Genomic DNA, 22,940 nt, shown 5'->3' with positions numbered 1-22,940 from the left:
ATGCATGTGTGAATGTGAGTGGCTTTAGATAAATGTGATGTGTTAAGCCCCATTCGTTTTTATGGGTGGGACATAATGAGAGATGGGTGCTCAGTGGGATGAGTATGGTATAATACTTAATCATGGAGAAACGAAAGTGACTTGCTGTAGTATCTGTATTCAGTGATGCTATGTTGTTAACTAAATTAGAGCATGGGATTTGCATATGTAGGAGGGTGCAGAAAGTGAACATGAATAAAACTAGTTTTGGAAAGGAATAGGTGATGAATGTGCAGTATCATTTTGCATGGTGAATAACTAGCTGTGGATGATTTAAGACATTTGGAGTAAAGTTCATAGGAACAATAGGGGAACTTTAAAGTCAAAGTTTGAGTCATATAATGAAGAAAAGTTAGGGATGCACTGAAGTTAAGGTTTGAGTCATATAATAGAGAAAAGTTAGGGATGTGAATGGAAAAAACATGAAGTATATAATGTGGAAGCTTGCATGAAAAAGTATTTTTTTATTTGAATGAGCAAGTTTATATTGGTCTGGACCTGTGAAAAAGAAGAGCAGTTGGGATGAGTAACTTTTGTAGGATAGTTAGAAGGAAAGATAGAATGAAGATGTGAAAAGAATATGGAAAGATAGAATGAAGATGTAAAAAGAATATGTGTTTTGAAGAAATCTTTAGAAAGGTGTATAAATGAAAATCTTTTATGGTGACATAGCATGTCGAACATATTGTAGATGACAGGTTGATCATGAGGATAAATGATTGGTAATGTCAGATATACAAGAAGAGGTAGACTATGGAGGAGATGGATAGATGTGGTAAGACAGTTCATTAGGGCTGGGGATGTTTCAGGTGAAGATGCTCGAAGAATTATTAGGAATCGATTGCAGTAGTAGCATTTTGTGTTTAGAGGTGGTGTGACTGGAGATATAAATCTTACTTCATGAACTGACTTAGTTTGCTGAGTGAGAGTACAAACATTTTTAAGCTCCCATTCTTACTTTAAGAAACTGAGCATAAGTTAGGGATGTGCATGATTTATTTGAAAGGCTGCATGTACCTGATTCACCCTATGGAGCTGACAATGGAGCTTAAGATTCTAAGTATTTATGATATTAATCTAAGCTTTTTTTTTAACTTTGAATTATTTTTTTTCAGGGAACAAATTCTTCGAGTGAAAAATGATGACCATATTCCATTTTTGCTAGTAGGGAATAAGGCTGACTTAACAGATCGCAGGAAAGTCTCAGAAGATGAAGCAAAGAATCGTGCAGGACAGTGGGGTGTGCCTTATGTAGAGACCTCAGCAAAGACACGTGCTAATGTCGACAAGGTAAAATGTGTTTCCTCCTTAAATAACGTTTCTCTTTTGTCTTTTATAAAATGTTTCATAGCTTTATAATGTAGGAAATTAACCCTTGCACTGAATTCTCATTTCCCAGGATAATGGAATTATTTTGATTATTCAGTAGGTTTCACTGTCCTATCTTATTGTGCCTGCTGTGCTGTGCTTTTGGTTACTGGTAAGAGCATAAATGTCTTCCCAATGCTGTAATTGTCTCCTTGTTTTTATTTCCATTTTTAATGTCTGTATCTGTGTCTAAATGTATTTTATGATTTTTAAAGATAATCTTTAAACATTTTCCATAGAAAAGGCCTCATAAAAATTTATCCTAGTCATCCTCATGATCAATCATATTGATAATGACTTAAAAGGTATTAGTGAATCAGTTACACAGATGACAGTATCAACTCTCCAAAAGAAAATCATGACAAATGGTTAAGTTCCATTATCAAAAAGTATTATTGATTCATAAAGGAATATGTATTTTTGAATTACTGTAGATGCAGATTGATATTGTTGTAATTTTCCCCACACTCAACACGAGAGTTGACTTCAGTCCTGTGGCCAGGTATGGTTGCATCAGATAACATTAACTAAGCTGACCCTTTTGTTACCCCTATGAAAAGTAGGAAAGTATATAATAGCTGGTAATTGTAATGATAGATTTTGTTTACAGTGATGTACCATTTATACATGAAAGTGATGCTCGTCATATCAAATTTTTGAAGCCTGTAGCATTTTTCTCACCTTTTGCTATTTTCCACCTTAACAAGCCAGCATCAGGAACAAATGACTTAAATCTTGTTGTTGAATATGATAGAGTGTAGGGCAATAGATTTGATGTGTTTAGGATAAGGTAGCATGCAGAGTGAGAGTCCTAAATGGTTTGGTGAAAAGGAAAGGAGATAGAGAAAATTGCAGGATGGAATGAGATTGTATTTGAGTGTTTGAACCCTTGAAAATTGGTTGACCTATGAAAATTTGAGGATGATTTGGACAAAAGATAGGGTCTTTATATATTCAGTATACCAATACAAATTGAAACAAATGCATGTAGAAGTAAAAGATATAAACAAAAAGTAGGCTGAAATACCTGATATGGCTGTGAAGAATACACTTATATTCCCTGGAAAGGTGGTGGATAAAGGGTGGAAGGGGATGTGTTCATTCATATTTTCTGTTTCTTCGTATTAGATTAAAGAAATACAACTACATGTAGGTAATATGTACGGAGTTAGCTAATATCAGTGTCATGGGATAATGCTGAAATATACATTTTCTGAGGTATACATGTGTTCTGTTTTTCATTGCAAGAATGAAAGAAATATTCATGTAAAAGGAAAGGATATGTAGAAAACAAATGAGCTAACATACCTTGTATAGCTGGTATAGTGCTGAGTTATGCATGTAGTTTTCCTGGTGGGGTGTTGGAGGTGTTTGTTAACCATTGCAATACTCTGAAGCATCACCAAGTCACCACAAGTGATACCTGCATATGAGACATGACCAGATCAACACTTACTAACCATGCAGATGTCATAAAATTGGCAGATGATGCCTTTATGTGAAAATTAGCAATTAATATGATGACTACCAGCGTCCTGTAAGCAGGCAGTTTATTTTATGCCTGCCAGTGTTCAAGGGATATGAAAGGGGATGATGCATGTATAGAGCCCTTACACAAAGGAGATAAAAGTGAATGCTCAAATTATGGAGGTATTTGTCAGTAGGGTTAACTAAATATGGACTATGGGAAGGTGGTGAATGAGAGGGTAGTGGTATGTACAGAACATCTGACAAGGGAAGAGCAATTTGGTTTTCATAGCGATAGAGGATGTTTCGACCGGGTTAGGTTTGGTTTGAGGAGTTTATTTGGCAAAAATGGTGATACAGAAAGTGTTTCATATGCTTGCTAGGGAAGCCTTTTGGAAATTGCTATGAATGTATAAGGATAAAGAGAAAGTTATTAAATACAGTGAGGTGTTTTTACCTTGACAGTGACAGGTATGGAAGCAGGAAGGAGGGTGAGTGGTTCTTTGTTGGTAGGTCTGCATCAAGGATGTGTGATGTCATTGTGGTTGTTTAAGAATTTTGGACGGTATGGCAAAGAAGGTTAATGTAAGAGTCTTAGAGAAAAAGCAGGTCTGTGGTATGTTGAAGGTGGGTGAGGTATGGGGGATTGATCAGTTGCTGTTTGCAGATTATATGGCCCTGATAGCAGATTAAGAGAAACTCCAGAAGCTGTTGGGTTTGTGAGAAAGTTTAAAAGAGAGAGCTGAGAGTAAATGTAAACAGTAAGATAGTGAGTGGCAACAGGGAGATGAGACAGGATAGTTTAAGAGTAAGTTTGAATGAGGGAGAACTGGAGGAAGTGGAATGCTTTAGTTGCTTGGGAATGGATTTGGCAGCAGATGGAACTAGGGGGTCTGAAGTGCAACACAGGGTGGGAGAAGGGGATAAATTCTTAGGTGCACTGAAGGGTAATTAGAAGAAGGGTTCACTGTCTCTTCAGGGAAAGATGGATATATTTGAAGATGTTTTGTATGGATGTGGATCTTGGGCCTTGAATACAAAAGAACAGAATAGGGTGGACATGCTTGTAATGAGATGACAGAGGAGAGTATTTGTTATGAGGTGATTTGATCATGTCAGTATTGACGCTGTAAGAGAGAGGTGTAGTTAAGCATATTATGATTGTGAGTGCTGACTAAGATGTGTAGAATTTAGTTTGGATATCTAGAAAAGATGATTAAAGAAAGGCTGTTTAATAAGAAGTGTGTCTATGAAGTGGAGGGAGGAAATGGGAAAGAGAGGTTGAGATGGAGAAGGAAGGATATAGTGAAATTCTTTTGGGTACTGAGATCAGAACCTTCAAGGGGGGAAATATGCTTCGGATAGAATGATTTATTTATTTGGTACGTGGGGTGAAATTTTGTCAGTTTGCTGAACCAGGACATGTGAAGAGGGTATGATAAACCATTGAATAACATGTAGGACTCGGGTGTGGATAATAATCTGTGTTTTTGGTGCGTTATACATCACAGCTAGAGGGTGGTTGTTTGCAAGTGTGACAGTTGTTTGTATGTTCTTGATGTTACCTCACAAAGGTGAGAGAAGTATTAATGTTTGAAATTTATTTTTCTATTATTATTATTATTATTATTATTATTATTATTATTATTATTATTATTATTATTATTCTCTATCAACTCTATCATATGCCTTCTCCAGATCCATTTGCTTTTCTAAGTATTTCTCATACATTCTTCAAAGCAAACACCTGATCCACACATCCTCTACCACTTCTGAAACCACACTGCTCTTCCCCAATCTGATGCTCTGTACATGCCTTCACCCTCTCAATCAATACCCTCCCATATAATTTACCAGGAATACTCAACAAACTTATACCTCTGTAATTTGAGCACTCACTCTCATCCCCTTTGCCTTTGTACAATGGCACTATGCATGCATTCCGCCAGTCCTCAGGCACCTCACCATGAGTCAAACATACATTAAATAACCTTACCAACCAGTCAATAATACAGTCACCCCCTTTTTTAATAAATTCCACTGCAATACCATCCAAACCTGCTGCCTTGCCGGCTTTCATCTTCCGCAAAGCTTTTACTACCTATTCTCTGTTTACCAAATCATTTACCCTAACCCTCTCACTTTGCACACCACCTCGACCAAAACACCCTATATCTGCCACTCTATGATCAAACACATTCAACAAACCTTCAAAATACTCACTCCATCTCCTTCTCACATCACCACTACTTGTTATCACCTCCCCATTTGCGCCCTTCACTGAAGTTCCCATTTGCTCCCTTGTCTTACGCACTTTATTTACCTCCTTCCAGAACATCTTTTTATTCTCCCTAAAATTTAATGATACTCCCTCACCTCAACTCTCATTTGCCCTCTTTTTCACCTCTTGCACCTTTCTCTTGACCTCCTGTCTCTTTCTTTTATACATCTCCCACTCAATTGCATTTTTTCCCTGCAAAAATCGTCCAAATGCCTCTCTCTTCTCTTTCACTAATAATCTTACTTCTTCATCCCAGCACTCACTACCCTTTCTAATCAACCCACCTCCCACTCTTCTCATGCCACAAGCATCTTTTGCGCAATCCATCACTGATTCACTAAATACATCCCATTCCTCCCCCACTCCCCTTACTTCCATTGTGGAAGGTATTAAGAATATATGGTGTGGGAGGCAAGTTGTTAGAAGCAGTGAAAAGTTTTTATCGAGGATGTAAGGCATGTGTACGTGTAGGAAGAGAGGAAAGTGATTGGTTCTCAGTGAATGTAGGTTTGCGGCAGGGGTGTGTGATGTCTCCATGGTTGTTTAATTTGTTTATGGATGGGGTTGTTAGGGAGGTGAATGCAAGAGTTTTGGAAAGAGGGGCAAGTATGAAGTCTGTTGGGAAGTGAGTCAGTTGTTGTTCGCTGATGATACAGCGCTGGTGGCTGATTCATGTGAGAAACTGCAGAAGCTGGTGACTGAGGTTGGTAAAGTGTGTGAAAGAAGAAAGTTAAGAGTAAATGTGAATAAGAGCAAGGTTATTAGGTACAGTAGGGTTGAGGGTCAAGTCAATTGGGAGGTAAGTTTGAATGGAGAAAAACTGGAGGAAGTAAAGTGTTTTAGATATCTGGGAGTGGATCTGGCAGCGGATGGAACCATGGAAGCGGAAGTGGATCATAGGGTGGGGGAGGGGGCGAAAATCCTGGGGGCCTTGAAGAATGTGTGGAAGTCAAGAACATTATCTCGGAAAGCAAAAATGGGTATGTTTGAAGGAATATGTATGTTGGAATCCAACAATGTTGTATGGTTGCAAGGCGTGGGCTATGGATAGAGTTGTGCGCAGGAGGATGGATGTGCTGGAAATGAGATGTTTGAGGACAATGTGTGGTGTGAGGTGGTTTGATCGAGTAAGTAACGTAAGGGTAAGAGAGATGTGTGGAAATAAAAAGAGTGTGGTTGAGAGAGCAGAAGAGGGTGCTTTGAAATGGTTTGGGCACATGGAGAGAATGAGTGAGGAAAGATTGACCAAGAGGATATATATGTCGGAGGTGGAGGAAACGAGGAGAAGTGGGAGACCAAATTGGAGGTGGAAAGATGGAGTGAAAAAGATTTTGTGTGTTGGGGCCTGAACATGCAGGAGGGTGAAAGGAGGGCAAGGAATAGAGTGAATTGGATCGATGTGGTATACCGGGGTTGACATGATGTCAGTGGATTGAATCAGGGCATGTGAAGCGTCTGGGGTAAACCATGGAAAGCTGTGTAGGTATGTATATTTGCATGTGTGGACGTATGTATATACATGTGTATGGGGGTGGGTTGGGCCATTTCTGTCGTCTGTTTCCTTGCGCTACCTCGCAAACGTGGGAGACAGCAACAAAGCAAAAAAAAAAAAAAATGATTAGTATTATTATCATTAATTATTAATTATCATTATTATTATTATTATTATTATTATTATTATTTTTTTTTTTTTTTTTTTTTCTTTTCTTTTAAACTATCCGCCATTTCCCGCGTTAGCGAGGTAGCGTTAGGAACAGAGGACTGGGCCTTTTTTGGAATATCCTCACCTGGCCCCCTCTGTTCCTTCTTTTGGAAAATTTAAAAAAAAGAGAGGGGAGGATTTCCAGCCCCCCGCTCCCTCCCCTTTTAGTCGCCTTCTACGACACGCAGGGAATACGTGGGAAGTATTCTTAATCCCCTATCCCCAGGGATATTATTATTATTATTATTATTATTATTATTATTGTGAAAGTGTAGTATTAGTGTTAGTAGTAGAAGTTGTAGTATATAGCCTAAGGACCCCTTCTATGGGGCTTTACAGCATTGAGGCTGGACTCTATATGCAGGAGCACGGAAATATTGGATTCTTATAGTGTAAGAAGATCCTTGATGAGACTATACTCCTTTCTCTTCATTTTCAGTCATGTAGCACCCTGATTCCTCCAGGTTCTCTCCATTTGAACTCACTTTCATATTAACCTGTCTCTTTCCCTTGCTGAACCTCATCACGTTAATACTCTCAACTTCCTTATTTCACACACCCTCCTAAACTCAAACACCAGCATCTGCACTCTCTCAGTGGAGTCTAAAACCAAAGCCATATCATTTGCAGACAGGAACTGACTCACCATCCAGGCTCACCTGCAAATTGTAATGACATAAATGAAACTCAAGTGAGAGAGTAAAGAATGGAGACTTTTTCTAGATTTTGTAAAAGCATTTGACTTAATGATTTATAGAGTACATCTAGAGAAAGTGGTGAAACATTGCAGGAAAATGGATTTCTAACTAATAAAGAATCCAAAGCAGTTGGAAATGTAAATGTGTCTTACGAAGAAAAGGTGTTAATGAATGTCCCAAAAGTAACAGAATTAGCCTCAGTATTCCTTACATGATGTCAGACTTTGATAACAATATTAAAAGTAGTCAAGTAGGATATGTTGCAAATGTCACAAGAGTGAGAAAAAAATGTAGAACTTAATAGAAATATGCAGTACTTAGAAATATGTGAGACTAAAGTTGCTCCTCCTGGTGCTTTATTGGTTGCCTCATTTACCTGTCTATGTATATCACATTCCTCATTTTAATTTTTCATCATGTTATCATATGTTTTCTTGAATTAACCAACTAAAGAGAAATATGTAGAAAGATATATAAGAATACAATTTACCATATCATTCACTGAGTAAGATGTTCATAATGACCAAGGATACAACCAGCTGCAAACTTTCTAAACTCTACCCTGTTGTACAACCCATTTTTCTGTTACAGTATATTTCTTAATATTATGTGTAATTCATTCTTAGTATATGAATTAATCATAAACCTTCTAAAGAGATTGGTGTATAAAAGGAGGGCTGGAAATCCTCCCCTCTCTTTTTTTTTTTTTTTCCAAAAGAAGGAACAGAGAATTGGGCCAGGTGAGGGTATTCCCTCAAAGGCCCAGTCCTCTGTTCTTAACGCTACCTCGCTAATGCGGGAAATGGCGAATAGTTTGAAAGAAAAAAGAAAAAGATTATTCAGTGAGTGAATGGAGTGAGTTATGAAAACATGCATTGTGATTCTAGTTGCTAGGTAAGTGTTTCTCATTTTTTCTGAATATGTAGATAACCATGAGTTCCTGCATTAGATGAGAACATACCGATGAGAACAGTGGAAAGAGGAAAACATATAAAGAATACAGTTTACCTTATCATTCACTGAATAAGATATATGTTTTTTAACTATAAGGTGTTTGACCACCCACTTCCCTGATCTGGCAACGTTCTATACTGTACACTGCTGTACCATCCATATGTTTTTTGTTTTTTTTCATACTATTCGCCATTTCCCGCGTTAGCAAGGTAGCGTTAAGAACAGAGGACTGAGCCTTTGAGAGAATATCCTCACTTGGCCCCCTCCTCTGTTCCTTCATTAGGAAAACTAAAAATGAGAGGGGAGGATTTCCAGCCCCCCGCTCCCTTCCCTTTTAGTCGCCTTTTACGACACGCAGGGAATGCGTGGGAAGTATTCTTTCTCCCCTATCCCCAGGGATAACCATATGTATGGTACAGTATTTTTTGTAATATTGTACTCTTTGTAATTCATTTTTAATGTATGAATTAATCAAGAACCTATTGAATGATATCAGTCATACATTTTTTTTTTTTTTATATGTGATATAGGCCAGTAATTTTGTGTTCTGTGCAGTATCTTGTGCATCAGCATTGACATAAACTGGTGCTGTAGCCATTTATTTCCATCTCAGTAGCAGGTTAGGAGAGATTAAATGATTGGAAGGATTAACTAGGAAGATAGATAGATGGATAGATTTGTAAACATGGCAGTTATGTATGAATCTTAATACAAAAACTCAAGATTCCAATATTTAAGTGAAAATAGCAACAAATTTCATGTAAAGTTGTACAAAACAGCAGAAAGTTAAGTTCACTTTGTTGCAAGTGTATATCTGGCAGTGTTGAGTGTTGATATATAACAGAATGTGCTTGGTGATTACATTATACTTATTTTTGTAATTGCATAGTAATGTATGAACCAGACTTGCTCCTATATTTGTTTTTGCTTTCTGTTCACATATTTATAGATATTTTAAGAAGAAACACTGCTGGAGTTGCCCTCTGACAATGGCCTGTTAAGGGTGAGGCATTGAAAGGCTAAGAAATGGCAATGGAGTTCACCAGTCGTAGAGACTTTTGCTGTGGCCTCCCCTTTGAGGGAGTTTCCAAAGGGAACAGGCATCAGAGATAGAGATAGATAGATAGATTTAAGGAAAAAACTCTTTCCATTAATCTTGAAATTCCTGAATTTTTAGGGTAGGGAGTACATTATTTTGTGGATATTAAAGGGTTATATGGAAGAACAATCATCCATCTTCACATATATCAGCATCTTGAGATGCATTGCTCTTTTTGAAATAGATTGCTTAAAAAAAGAAAGCTATCCTGATAGAATGATTTTTATCTTTTATGATACAGATGCCTCTCTCATTAAAACCATAACAGCAAGCAGCTGCTGAATGCTAAACCCATGCTTAAGTCATTCAGTATCTTGAACAGGCTCTTTTGTAGTAGTAGTAGTATTTGCTGGATACTTAGGCATAGTGATGACTGGTTCAAGAGGGTGGAAGTGTATCCTTACTCTTTGAATTCTAGCAGTGAACTGATGCGGTAGGCAGCCTGACATGTGCTGCTTCAGCACCCTGCGGCATGCAGCCAGCTTGGCTCACATTATAACACATTAGCTGATGGTGAAATAAATGGGAATGATATAGAATCCTGTGCTATATCAAAATTGTTATATTAAACCACTCCATATCGTGACACTACTGTACCAGGAGAAATAAGAAGCATACATAGAGACTACAGAAACAAACAGAAAAAGACTAGACTTTTGGTTGAAGACGATAGTGGATGAACTTCAGAAAGGCTAGAGAAGTAGCTGGGGAAAAAAGAACTACCACAAGCAAGACATGAGACAAGTCATAGGATGGTAGTTGAGAGAGACAAAGTTGTCCAGCAAGCAAGTAGTGTGATGAACACCACATGCTAACCTTACCATCATGGCAAAATCTTGTTATTGGTACTTGTAGGTAGGTATGCCTCCAGGTGACTGCAAACCTACCCATCTTTCCAAACCCTTGCATTCACCTCCTTCACCACTTAATCCACAGACAAATTAACCTCATTCTTGATTATCCCAATTATATTTGAGCTCAGTTTTAGAATGATTATAATTCTTAGTTGTGAAAATTATTGTGCTGAGATAACTTACTTGTGTGGGGTTCCAGATGGGTTTTGTATCGTTCCCAGCAGACAAGAGTATAGGTGTTGTTTCTCTCAATACATGGCATTACAAGCACCTATTTACATCTGTAGATGACAGCTTGGTGAGGTTTCTCTCAGGGGAGTTGTAAATGATTGCCTTGTTTTTGCTCACTTTTCCACAGTTTTTCACCCTGATTTGATTATGAATATGATAGTGACTTGTGCAGACACAGAAATAAAGATAATACCTCATTTAATAAGGACACAAGCTCCAACTGGGGTGGTCCTGCAGAAAAAATCAAAGCAAAGCTTATTTTAGGGGAGGTGCAAGTGTCTAGTTTCCACTGTTTTTCACCCTCGTGATGAATATGACAGTGATGACAATACAGACACACACTGAAGATAATACTTCAAGATTCTACAGGCTCTGACTCAGATATCCCAGCTGATGCTATGGGGTGGACCGTGGAAATCTTTACCTCTTACACCACTTGAGCAACCATTTGCTTTAGTAAGTAAAGACCTGTCAGTTATTCAGCTGATGAACTTCAGAATATGTAGCAGTATTTCTGAAGTTTCCATGATACAGTAATGAACTTGTTGATGTGGTAGTTGAAGGGAGAAGCAGGCATGTAAAGCAAAGATTAATTGCAGCATCACTGGATGATGAAAGTGAAAGAATTATAACCTATCAAAAGCAGTGAAATAATGGGATGTATGCATCTCTTTGAGAGGCTGTCTTTTTTCTTTGCTTTTTCTTTTGTCTTCTACATCCTAAATTTCATAAAGGTACATTTTCTATATTTTACAATTATTTTGTACTCATGGAGATAGCTTGGACTCACAGGAACCAAGTATTTTGTCTAGTAACATTTTCTAGAATATTAGAATTTTAAGCAGTATGACATGAGAGTTGCTTTTTCTGTCTGTTTGCATTTCGGAACTGCGTTAGAAAAGAATCAACAGCTTTTTAAACATACTGGGATGGGAAGGGGTAAGGGAAGGAGTTAAACAGCTTTGGTGACATCACACACACCCTTGACACAGACCCACCTTCTCCTGGTACCACTTACCCTCCCCTTTTCATGGTTGCATACATGCCATACTTTCTTGATAAAAACTCTATGCTTGCAGTAGCTTTCCATCACAAAGCATGCCTACCAGGCCAATCATAATTTTGTCTTTAGAGCTGTAAATGCCACATACAATCCTTCTCTCTCTCTTTAAGTATATTCATACAGATTCCTCAAAACAAACACATGGTCCTCACATCCTCTATCTCTCCTGAAGAATCATTACTCCTCCTCCAATCACATGCTCTGTGGATGCCACCACTCTCTCACTTACCACTTTCCTATACAATTTACCAGAGATACTTAACAAAGGTATACTTAACAAAGGTATACTTCTGTAAATTGAACATTCACATTTGTACCCCTTGCACCAGTAATGTTCAGGCATTCTGCCACTCCTCCAGCTCCTCACCTAGAGCCATACATACATAAGAATCCTGACTAACCAGTCAGCAATACTATCACCCCCACTCTGACATCTTGAAAGCTCAACTACTCCATTCACTCCAGCTGGTTTGCTGGTCTTCATCTGTCACAAGACTTTCACTGCTTCTAACATGACCCAGCTCTCATTTGTCCTCTTTTTCACCCTCTGCAGCATCCTCTTGACCTTCTTCCAATTTCTCTTGTACATCTTCCTATCATCAACAATCCTTCCCTGCATGTAGTACCCATAACCTTGTCTTTTCTCTTTCATTAGCAACTTAACTTTATCATTCCACCACTGATTCCTTATTCCACTTATTCCTCCCACACATGTAAGTATTGCTTCCCTGAATACCTCCTGTATTTCACATTCACCACAAATTTCATTTACTCTTAGCTTTTGACATTATTTACCCAGTTTTTCAGGATATCTCTTCACACAAGCCTCTTTTTCCAAACTTACTCTATCACTTTTTTATTTTCACCCATGCTGCTTCCAATGTGTAAAGCCTCTAAGAACCTTTACCCCTCTTAGCACAGTTACATTTAAGAAAAACTTTTGTGTGCTTTTCAATTACATTTATGTACTTAATTACTCCAGAATCCTTTCAGAAATAGTTGTGGTTGTTACCCAAAACCCATTTTCCAGGGCCTCCTGCAGCTCCAAGGGATCATTATACTGAGTAGTACAAACAGGATGGACTCCTTTGAAGCTAGAATTTCTTTTACGACACTTTATTCTGTTTCATCAACTGAAGATGTTACAGCTTTGTCAGTGGTTACTTTTCAGTTGATGTGTAACCACAAGCAGACACAGTCCAACCACATCTGTATATGGGGGATAGGGGAGAAAGAAAATTAACCATGTTTTCCCCGCCTGTCGTAGAAGGCGAATAAAGGGGGCAGGAGTGGGGGCTGGAAACCCTCCCCTTCTTGTATTTCGGTCTCTAAAAGAGGAAACAGAAAAAGGAATCAAGTGTGGAGTGCTCATCCTCCTCAAAGGCTCTCATTGGGTTGTCTGAATGTGTGTGGATGTAACCAAGATGAGAAGAAAGGAGAGTTAGGTAGATTGTTTGAGGAAAGAAACGTGGATGTTCTGGCTCTGAGTGAAACAATGCTCAAGGGTAAAGGGAACTTTACTCCCATGCACATATGCATACATATACATATCAGCATATATACATATACATAGACATATATATTTATACACATGTATATACTCATACTTGCTTGCCTTCATCCATTCCTGCTGCTACCCTGTTCCACAGGAAAGAGCATCACTATCCCCTGCTTCAGCAAGGTAGCACCAGGAAAACAGACAAAAAAAGGCCACATTCATTCACACTCAGTCTCTAGCTGTCATTGTGTAATGCACCAAAGCCACAGCTCCCTATCCACATCCAGGCCCCACAGACCTTTCCATGGTTTACCCCAGACGTTTCACATGCCCTGGTTCAGTCTACTGACAGCATGTCGACCCTGGTATACCACATCATTTCAATTCACTCTATTCCTTGCATGCCTCTTACCCTTCTGTATGTTCAAGCCCCAATCACTCAAAATCATTTTCACTTCATTCTTCCACCTCCAGTTTGGTCTCCCACTTCTTGTTCCCTCCACCTCTGACACATATATCGTCTTTGTCAATTTTTCCTCACTCATATGTCCAAACCATTTTAACACACCCTCTTCTGCTCTCTCAACCACACTCTTTTTATTTCCACACATCTCTCTTACCCTTTCATTACTTACTTGGTCAAAGCATCTCATGCCACATATTGTCCTCATAGATTTAATTTCCAACACATCCACCCTCCTCCATACAACCCTATCCATAACCCATGTCTTGCAACCATATGATATTGTTAGAACTACTGTTCCTTCAAACATACCCATTTTTGCTCTCTGAGATAACATTCTCTCCTTCCACATGTTCATCATTGCTTCCACATATACATATATATATATATATATATATACATATACATATCAGCATATACACATATATATACATATCACCATATACACATATACATACATATACATACACATACACAGACATATACATGTATACACATGTACATATTCATACTTGCTTGCTTTCTTCCATTCCTGGTGCCACCCCATCCCAGTGGAAACAGCATTGCTACCCCCTGGGGTTACTTCCTACATGTTCCCTGTGTGTTGTAGAAGGTGACTAAAAGGGGTAGGAGTTGGGGGCTGGAAATCCTCACCTCCAGCTTTTACTTTTCCAGAAGAAGGAACAGAGAAGGGGACCGATCAAGTGAGGATTTTTCCTCATAAGGCTCAGTCTTCTGATCTTGATGCAAACTTCGCATCTTCCCCCACCCAGTGACTCACTTTCACTTCCATGGTTCCATTTGCTGCATAGTCCACTTCCAGATATCTAAAACACATCACTTCCTCCAATTTTTCTCCATTCATACTTGCATCCCATCTAACTTGCCTCTCAACCCTAGTGACCCCAATAACCTTGCTCTTATTCACATGTACTCTCAACCTTCTCCTTTCATACACTTTTCCAAACTCAGTCACCGACTTCTGCAGTTTCTCACTCAAATCTGCTACGAGAACTGTATCATCAACGAGCAACAACTGACTCGTCTTCGTATGTTTCCTGGCTCTACCTCATTGATGCGGGAAACTGTGCTTATGTATAATGATGATAAGAAGAAATATATGTATATATATATAAAGTTTTTTATTTATTTATTTATCTATTATACTCGATTGCCGTTTCCTGCGTCAGCGAGGTAGCACCAGGGAACAGACTAAGAAAGAATGGCTTATCCACTCATATACACATATACATAAATGCCCATGCATGCACATATACATATATATACATATACATATCAGCATATACACATATACATACACATACACAGACATATTCATTTATATACACATGTACATATTCATACTTGCTTGCTTTCTTCCATTCCTGGCGCCACCCCATCCCAGTGGAAACAGCATTGCTATCCCATGGGAGTACTTCCCATGTGTTCCCTGTATGTCATAGAAGGAGACTAAAAGGGGTGGGAGTGGGGGGCTGGAAATCCTCATCTCCAGCTTTTACTTTTCCAGAAGGAACAGAGAAGGGGACCAGGTGAGGATTTTTCCTCTAAGGCTCAGTCCTCTGTTCCTGATGCTAACTCGGGAAATAGTGATAGGGGAAAAAAAAAGAAAAAGTATACAGATGCTTCTCGACTTATGACCTGTGTGACTTACGACCTACTTTACATATGACCAAAAAAATATAAATGAAAAGATGTATGTAGATATAGATATTTTGCTTGGTCGTACATCTGCCAGTGCTAATGGTTGCATGCACATGATAGTGAATGTCAGACGATCCCGGCATTGTTTACATTGTAGCATCTCTCTCAGTTCTTGCTCTCACTTACCATTCAGTAAGCACCTGTTATTCAAGTGAATCTTATGAATTTTCATGCTAGATTAAACCATTTTTGTATTAAACCCCAAATAAGATGACAAGCAAGAGGGAAACCTATCACATGTTGATAGATGTGGCAAGAAGCCGAGAAAGATGCTCGATTTGGAATTGAAAGTGAAGGTGAGCACCCAATATGAAGGAGGAAAATAGTTCATGTGCTCCACAGTTGCCCCATTTGACAGTTTCCACAAATTTAGAGGACAAAGAAAAATATGTGAAACAGTGAATGGCTCGGCAAGTATGAAGTCTATGATGATGATAGAGCAATGACAAGGGCCTATACATGAAATGAAAAAGTTTTTGATGTGGATGGAAGATCAAATTAAAGAACGTGTACCTCTAAGCTTACCAACAATTCAGGCTAGAAGTCTTTTTGAGACTTTGAAGGAGTGAGCAGGTGAAGATTTCATCAAGAACTTCACAGCAAGTCATGGTTCAGTAGATTCGAAAGAAGATTTAGCTAGCACAATGTTCATGTTACAGGTGAAGCAGCATGTGCTGACGAAGGAAAAAATGTAGATTAAAAGATATATGTAGATATGAAAATTATGCTTGGTCGTACATCCACGAGTGCTAATTGCTGTGTGCGTATGATAGTGAATGTCAGACGATCCTGGCATTGTATACATCACATCATCTCTTTCAGTTCTCGCTGTCAGTTACCATTCACTAAGTACATGTTATTCAAGTGAATCTAACAAAATTTTATGCTGGAATTAACCATTTTTGTGCCAAACCCCAAAGAAAATGATGAGCAAGAGGAAAAACCTGTCATTTTGATAGATCTGGCAAGATGCTGAGGAAAATGCTCTATTGGGAATTGAAAATGAAGGAGGAAAAAAGATCATGTGATTGCACATGATCCACAGTTGTCCCATTCAACAGTTTCCACAATTTTATGGGACGAAGAAAAAATACGTGAAGCATTGAAAGATTCGGCAAGTATGAAGTCTACAATAATAACAAAGCAACGACTTGAACCCCTCCACGAAATGGAAAAGTATTTGATGCTTTGGATGGAAGATCAAATTCAAAAATGTGTACCACTAAGCTTACTAGCAATTCAGGCAAAGGCTAGAAGTCTTTTTGAGACTTTGAAAGAGTGAACAGTAGAGGATTACATTAAGAACTTTACAGCTAGTCATGGTTCAATTGATTTAAAAGAAGATATAGCTTGCACAATGTTTGAGTCACAGGTGCAGCATCAGGTGCTGATGGAGCTGCCAAGAAGTTCGTTGAAAGTTTGGATGAATCAGTCAGTGAATGGAAGGATCTTAAAAGATAAAAAGAAACTATAGAATCATATAATGGAGCTGGTTAATAAAGAATGAGGTAATTACAATAGAAATTGAGCAGGATGAAAGAATGCTGAACAGTAATACGAATTCTGCATGCCATACTGACATATGTCTGACATACATCCATTTCGAGATGCAACAGGTCGGTTGGAACGGAATCCTTGACGTATGTTGGGGAGCATATATCTTTATAGAATTATTTCACTACCCAGGAAGCTAGCCATCTCCACTGGGCAGGACTATAAGTTTTAAAGTGTTGTGATGTTGTGTGTGTCTCAATATAGGGACAGTGCAGGGCATCTGAGCAGTAAGTTTTTGGTGTCTTCTATCTGGTTGTTGCTTCATGGGCATGTAGGATCCTGAGATATGTTGAATCAATGTTGATAGTAATTTAGGGATGGGATGCAGAGTATAGATGGGAAAGTGTAACTCATGTTTTTCTTAGGAGTGTGGCTTCTGATTGATGTGTGTTTGGTGGCATAGTGTTTAAGATTTTGTTGGAGGGAGGTTATTTAATTTTTGATAGATTATTTTAGTATGCATGTATTTTGTCAGTGTCTTGTTACTAGAGGTGAAAACATCTTTGAATTGAGGTCGCTGAAGTTTGTGGCAAAGTTAGGCTTTTGATTTTTGCTTGGGGGTTGTTGGTTGATTAAAATTGGTTTGGGTGGGAGGGATCAAGTGTTCTTGCAAATATTTGAGTACCTAGCATGTTGATGTGAAAATGTATGAGAATCTTTGTTTCTTTTTGTAAGTGATGAGTTTTGTGGTTCCTGAGTTCTCTGTTTTGTGTGGTTTCCAGCTTTGTTACTTTTGCCTTTGTAAGATTGGAAGATCAAGCAGTAGAAGCATGATTTTGAGTGTAGTGGATGCATTGTATGTAAGGGATGAGGGGATTCTTTTTCTTTTTCTATACCAATGAGAGTTTTAGATTCATCAATAATTTTCACTTTAAGTAAAGTGCTTGAAAGCTAGGCTTTAAAAGGAATGAGAGATGAAAATGTAGTGTCACCGTGTATGGTAAAAAGCTGGAAGTTGTAGATGAGTTTAGATTTTAAGAGTAAAGTTTCAGTAAGAATGGTAATAGAAATGCTGAAGGTTAAAAGTAGGTTCAGGCAAAGAAGAAATATTGAAGTTTCACTGAAACCTTTATAGAATGGGAAAATCCAAACTTGAGTGTGCATTGGTTTGCATGAAGGAGGACTTATCCTAACATTGATGTATGGATGTGAAACACAAGTTTGCATACATCAAGACAGGGAAGAAATAAGTGCACTGGAGACTGTTAACTTGCATAGAATAATTGGAATTAGTTGCCTAGGAAGAATTAAAAATGTCAGACTATGAAAAGCTGTGAAGAAGTGAATAAAAAGGTGCTTGGTTGAAAGTCTTTTTGGATGGTATGGACTTGTAGAATGATTGGCAATTGATCAGATACATAGTAGTACTGTTGAAGGTATAAGGAAGAGGGGTAAATTGTGGACGTAATAGAAAGAGACAGTGAGAGAATTAAGGCTGAGAATATTTCAGATGATGGTAGAGGAATGATTGGGGAGCAGGTATAGTGGAAATATTTTGTGTATGGAGTTTATGTGAGTAGAAGAGTTGGTCTTCATTTATGAATCATCTTCATGTGTAAAGTAAAAAAGTAAGATGCACTTGTTTAAGTATTTGATTCCTTATTTCACTTCTACACTCAGCTTGGCTGTAGGATGTGTGTGTGGTTTTCGAAGGCTCTGCACCTGATCCATTAAAAAAAAAGTGGTAATGGAGTTTATTATGATGAAGGGAAGGAAAGGGGGTTTGCAATAAGGAACATTAAATGTATCTCCTGCATTTCATAGAAGGTGACTTAAAGTGCAGAAGCGTAATGTTAAAAATTTTCCTTTCTTATGTTACCACTTTCTTAAAGTAGAAACAAGAAGGTGCAAATTGAGAATTTTTCCTCAAAGGCTCAGTCACTTCATCCTCGCTACCTCACAAGAATTGGGAAATGGTGAACAGGAATGAAGGAAAGAAATATATAAAGTATAAGTACAAGCCCTTGGTGGGCTCCTTGGCCCTATCCTTGAGGGCTACAACTCAGGACACCTCTAGAGTATCTCAGGCTACATTACAAGCTTATAGCTGGTTAGGCCTCTTACAGCTGTTATGCTTTACTGTATCCAAATTTGGTACACATATCCCCCAGCCAAAGGAAAGATGAACACCTGGATTAGTTGTGTACCACCAGACTACACTGGGAATCAAACCAGAGCCTGAAGATAAGAAGTCAACCACAGTAACCATTGTGCCACTGAAACTTGCTCGTGTGAACCTTTAACAAACTGCTTATGTTGGATATAAGAGTGTGTGGAAAGAAAGAAGATTGCTTCAGAAAGTACCATTAAGTGTAAGAAAGTGTAGAGACAGGAAAATTTACAGAAGCTAAATTGTAAGAAAACTTATCATGACAGGTGTTTGGGGAAGATTCACTCTTTCCATCCTTTCATTGAATGCAGATAATAGCCGGTGTGAAACAGGTAGGTAAGAAAACTGAATATGATGCACATACTCCTATGAAACTTCTAGGTACATAAAAAGGTAATTTAAACTGAAAGTTGTGTTTGTTTACTGGTGAGAATATTTTAGAAATCTTAGAAGTAGGTGAAAATATCCATAATTAAGATTTATATGTACAGAACTTTTAGGTTTCCTCAGCATACTGACATGAATCCTGGATAATTTGAATGCTGGTATTTTGCAAAGCTTCCATCTTTAGAATGACAATTGTCATGATTTGTTATATATATTAATGCACCTGAAGATTGTATGGTAATGATTTATTGTGCTTTTATTTTAAAGCAGAGCTTTGAAATAGATAGTAGATATGGTCATTGTTGTTTGTTGTTGTGTAACAATTTTGTATTATATATATATGTTACATACTTTACAGTCTGAGTGTTCATTTTTGTATGTATGTGTCTTCAGGGAATAGGCTTCAGGCTGAGTGTGCCGTGTCTCAGTGTGGCAAGTCTTATCTAACTATTGATCTTCCACACCCAACAGGTTTTCTTTGATTTGATGCGTGAGATTCGTTCTCGCAAATTGGAAGACAATAAGAACGCCAATGGCAAGGGTAAAGATCCTGGCAAGAGGAAAAAACCCAAGTGCTGCATTCTTTAGGTCAGGAGATGTCCCCTATTAGACTCAGTCATGCCCTTGCTTGCATTGTTATGTATATCCCTCCTGGGAAGATTATATCACCCTTAAATAAGCCAGATTGTTCTATCTTCCTCTGATTGAACATGTGGCTCTGCCCTCTGTTTAGTTAAATCATGACCTCTGCCTTTAGGGGCATGGCTCATGTCTTGCCTTATTGAGCTAGAGACAAGATTCAGTTTTTGCTTTTCATTGCCTGTATCCCATAGCTTAGGTTTTTAAATGTTTATTCCTAGATTCTTAGATCTGTGTCTAGTGTTGATGTACCATCCCATTTAATTTCAGTAATTCTTTTCCCCCTTTTTGTTTTCTTACGCATATATATATATATATATATTATTTTATTATACTTTGTCGCTGTCTCCCGCGTTAGCGAGGTAGCGCAAGGAAACAGACGAAAGAATGGCCCAACCCACCCTCATACACATGTATATACATACATGCCCATACGCGAACATATACATACCTATACATTTTAACATCATTTTTTATATTTATTATGGTTTGTCGCTGTCTCCCATGTTAGCGAGGTAGTGCAAGGAAACAGATGAAAGAATGGCCCAACCCACCCACATACACATGTATATACATACATGCCTACACAAGCATATATACATACCTATACATTTCAATACATAGGTATATATACATACACAAACATGTACATATATACACATGTACTTAATTCATACTTGCTGCCTTTATTCATTCCTGTCGCCACCCCACCACACATGAAATGACACCCCCTCCCTCATGTACATAATTCATACTTGCTGCCTTTATTCATTCCCGTCGCCACCCCACCACACATGAAATGACACCCCTCCCTCCACACACATACGAGGTAGGGCTAGGAAAAGACAACAAGGCCACATTCGTTCACACTCATTCTCTAGCTGTCAAGTATAATGCACCAAAACCACAGCTCCCTTTCCTCATACAGGCTCCACAAAACTTTCCATGGTTTACTCCAGACATTTCACATGCCCTGGTTCAATCCATTGACAGCATGTCGACCCCAGTATACCACTTCGTTCCAATTCACTCTATTCCTTGCTCGCCTTTCGCCTTCCTGCATGTTCAGGCCCCGATCGCTCAAAGTCTTTTTAACTCCATCCATCCACCTCCACAATTTGGTCTCCCACTTCTCGTTCCCTCCACCTCTGACACATATATCCTCATTGTCAATCTTTCCTCACTCATTCTCTCCATGTGACCACAACATTTCAGTACACCCTCTTCTGCTCTCTCACCACACACTTTTTATTACTACATATCTCACATATTGTCCTTAAACATCTCATTTCCAACGAATCCGCCCTCCTCCGGACAGCCCTATCTATAGCCCATGCCTCACAACCATATAACATTGGTGGAACCACTATTCCTTCAAACATACCCATTTTTGCTTTCCGAGATAGTGTTCTCGCCTTCCACACATTCTTCAACACTCCCAGAACCTTCGCTCCTTCCCCCACCCTGTGACTCATTTCTGCTTCCATGGCTTCATGTGCTGCCAAATCCACTCCCAGATATCTAAAAAACTTCACTTCCTCCAGTCTTTCTCAATTCAGACTTACCTCCCAATTGACTTGTACCTCAACCCTACTGTATCTAATGACCTTGCTCTTATTCACATTTTAACGTCTACACACGTATACATACACAGACATATACATGTATACATATGTACTTATTCATACTTGCTGCCTTCATCCATTCCTGTCGCCACTCTGCCACACATGAAATGGCACCCCCCTCCCCTTCGTGTGTGTGCGAGGTAGTGCTGGGAAAGGACAACAAAGGCCCCATTTGTTCACACTAAGTCTTTAGCTGTCATGTGTAATGCACTGAAATCACAGCTCACTTTCCAGGCCCCACAAAACTTTCCATGGTTTACCCCAAACGCTTCACATGCCCTGGTTCAATCCATTGACAGCACATCCTCCCCGGTATACCACGTCATTCCAATTTACTCTATTCCTTGCACGCCTTTCCCCCTCCTGTATGTTCAGGCCCTGATCGGTCAAAATCTTTTTCACTCCATCCTTCCACCTCCAATTTGGTCTCCCACTTCTCTTCGTTCCCGCCATCTCTGACACATATTCTCTTTGTCAATCTTTCCTCACTCATTCTCTCCATGTGACCAAACCATTTCAATACACCCTCTTCTGCTCTCTCATCCACACTCTTTTTATTCCCACCCATTTCTCTAACCCTTTCATTACTTAATCAAACCACCTACACCACATATTGTCCTCAAACATCTCATTTCCAGCACATCCACCCTCCTCCTCACAACTCTATGCATAGCCCACGCCTTGCAACCATATAACATTGTCGGAACCACTATTCCTTCAAACATACCCATTTTTGCTTTCCAAGATAATGTTCTTGCCTTCCACACATTTTTCAACACTCTCAGAACTTTCATCCCCTCCCCCACCCTGTGACTTACTTCTGCTTCCATGTTTCAATCTGTTGCCATAGCCACTCCCAGATATCTAAAACACTTCACTTCCTCTGGTGTTTCTCCATTCAAACTTAGCTCCCAATTGACTTGTCCCCCAACCCTACTGTACCTAATAACCTTGCTCTTATTCACATTTACTCTCAACTCTCTTCTTCAGCTCTCTTCTTTCTCACACTTCTTTTACACAGACATATATATATATATATATATATATATATATATATATATATATATTTTTCTTTATCTTTTAAACTATTTGCCATTTCCCGCGTTGGCGAGGTAGCGTTAAGAACAGAGGACTGGGCCTTTTTTGGAATATCCTCACCTGGCCCCCTCTGTTCCTTCTTTTGGAA

At 38.7% G+C, this 22,940-nt stretch overlaps 1 protein-coding gene across 6 annotated transcripts in view; it reads left to right on the top strand.

The window, feature by feature from the left end:
* Positions 1-22,940, top strand: part of Rala (Ras-like protein A) — a 307,573-nt gene that overhangs the window by 195,959 nt on the left and 88,674 nt on the right. For 4 of the 6 annotated variants that reach the window (XM_071693528.1, XM_071693537.1, XM_071693519.1 and 1 more), the window contains one exon: positions 1,155-1,329. In XM_071693528.1, the coding sequence (XP_071549629.1) occupies positions 1,155-1,329 (175 nt within the window). Of the gene's footprint in view, positions 1-1,154; positions 1,330-19,961; positions 20,079-22,940 lie in introns of all 6 variants that reach the window. The other 2 variants (XM_071693509.1, XM_071693545.1) reach the window with 1 other exon arrangement.

Source organism: Panulirus ornatus, chromosome 4 (genome assembly GCF_036320965.1).
Source record: "Panulirus ornatus isolate Po-2019 chromosome 4, ASM3632096v1, whole genome shotgun sequence".
Classification (NCBI taxonomy): domain Eukaryota; kingdom Metazoa; phylum Arthropoda; class Malacostraca; order Decapoda; family Palinuridae; genus Panulirus; species Panulirus ornatus.
This window is presented reverse-complemented; position numbering and strand designations above follow the sequence as displayed.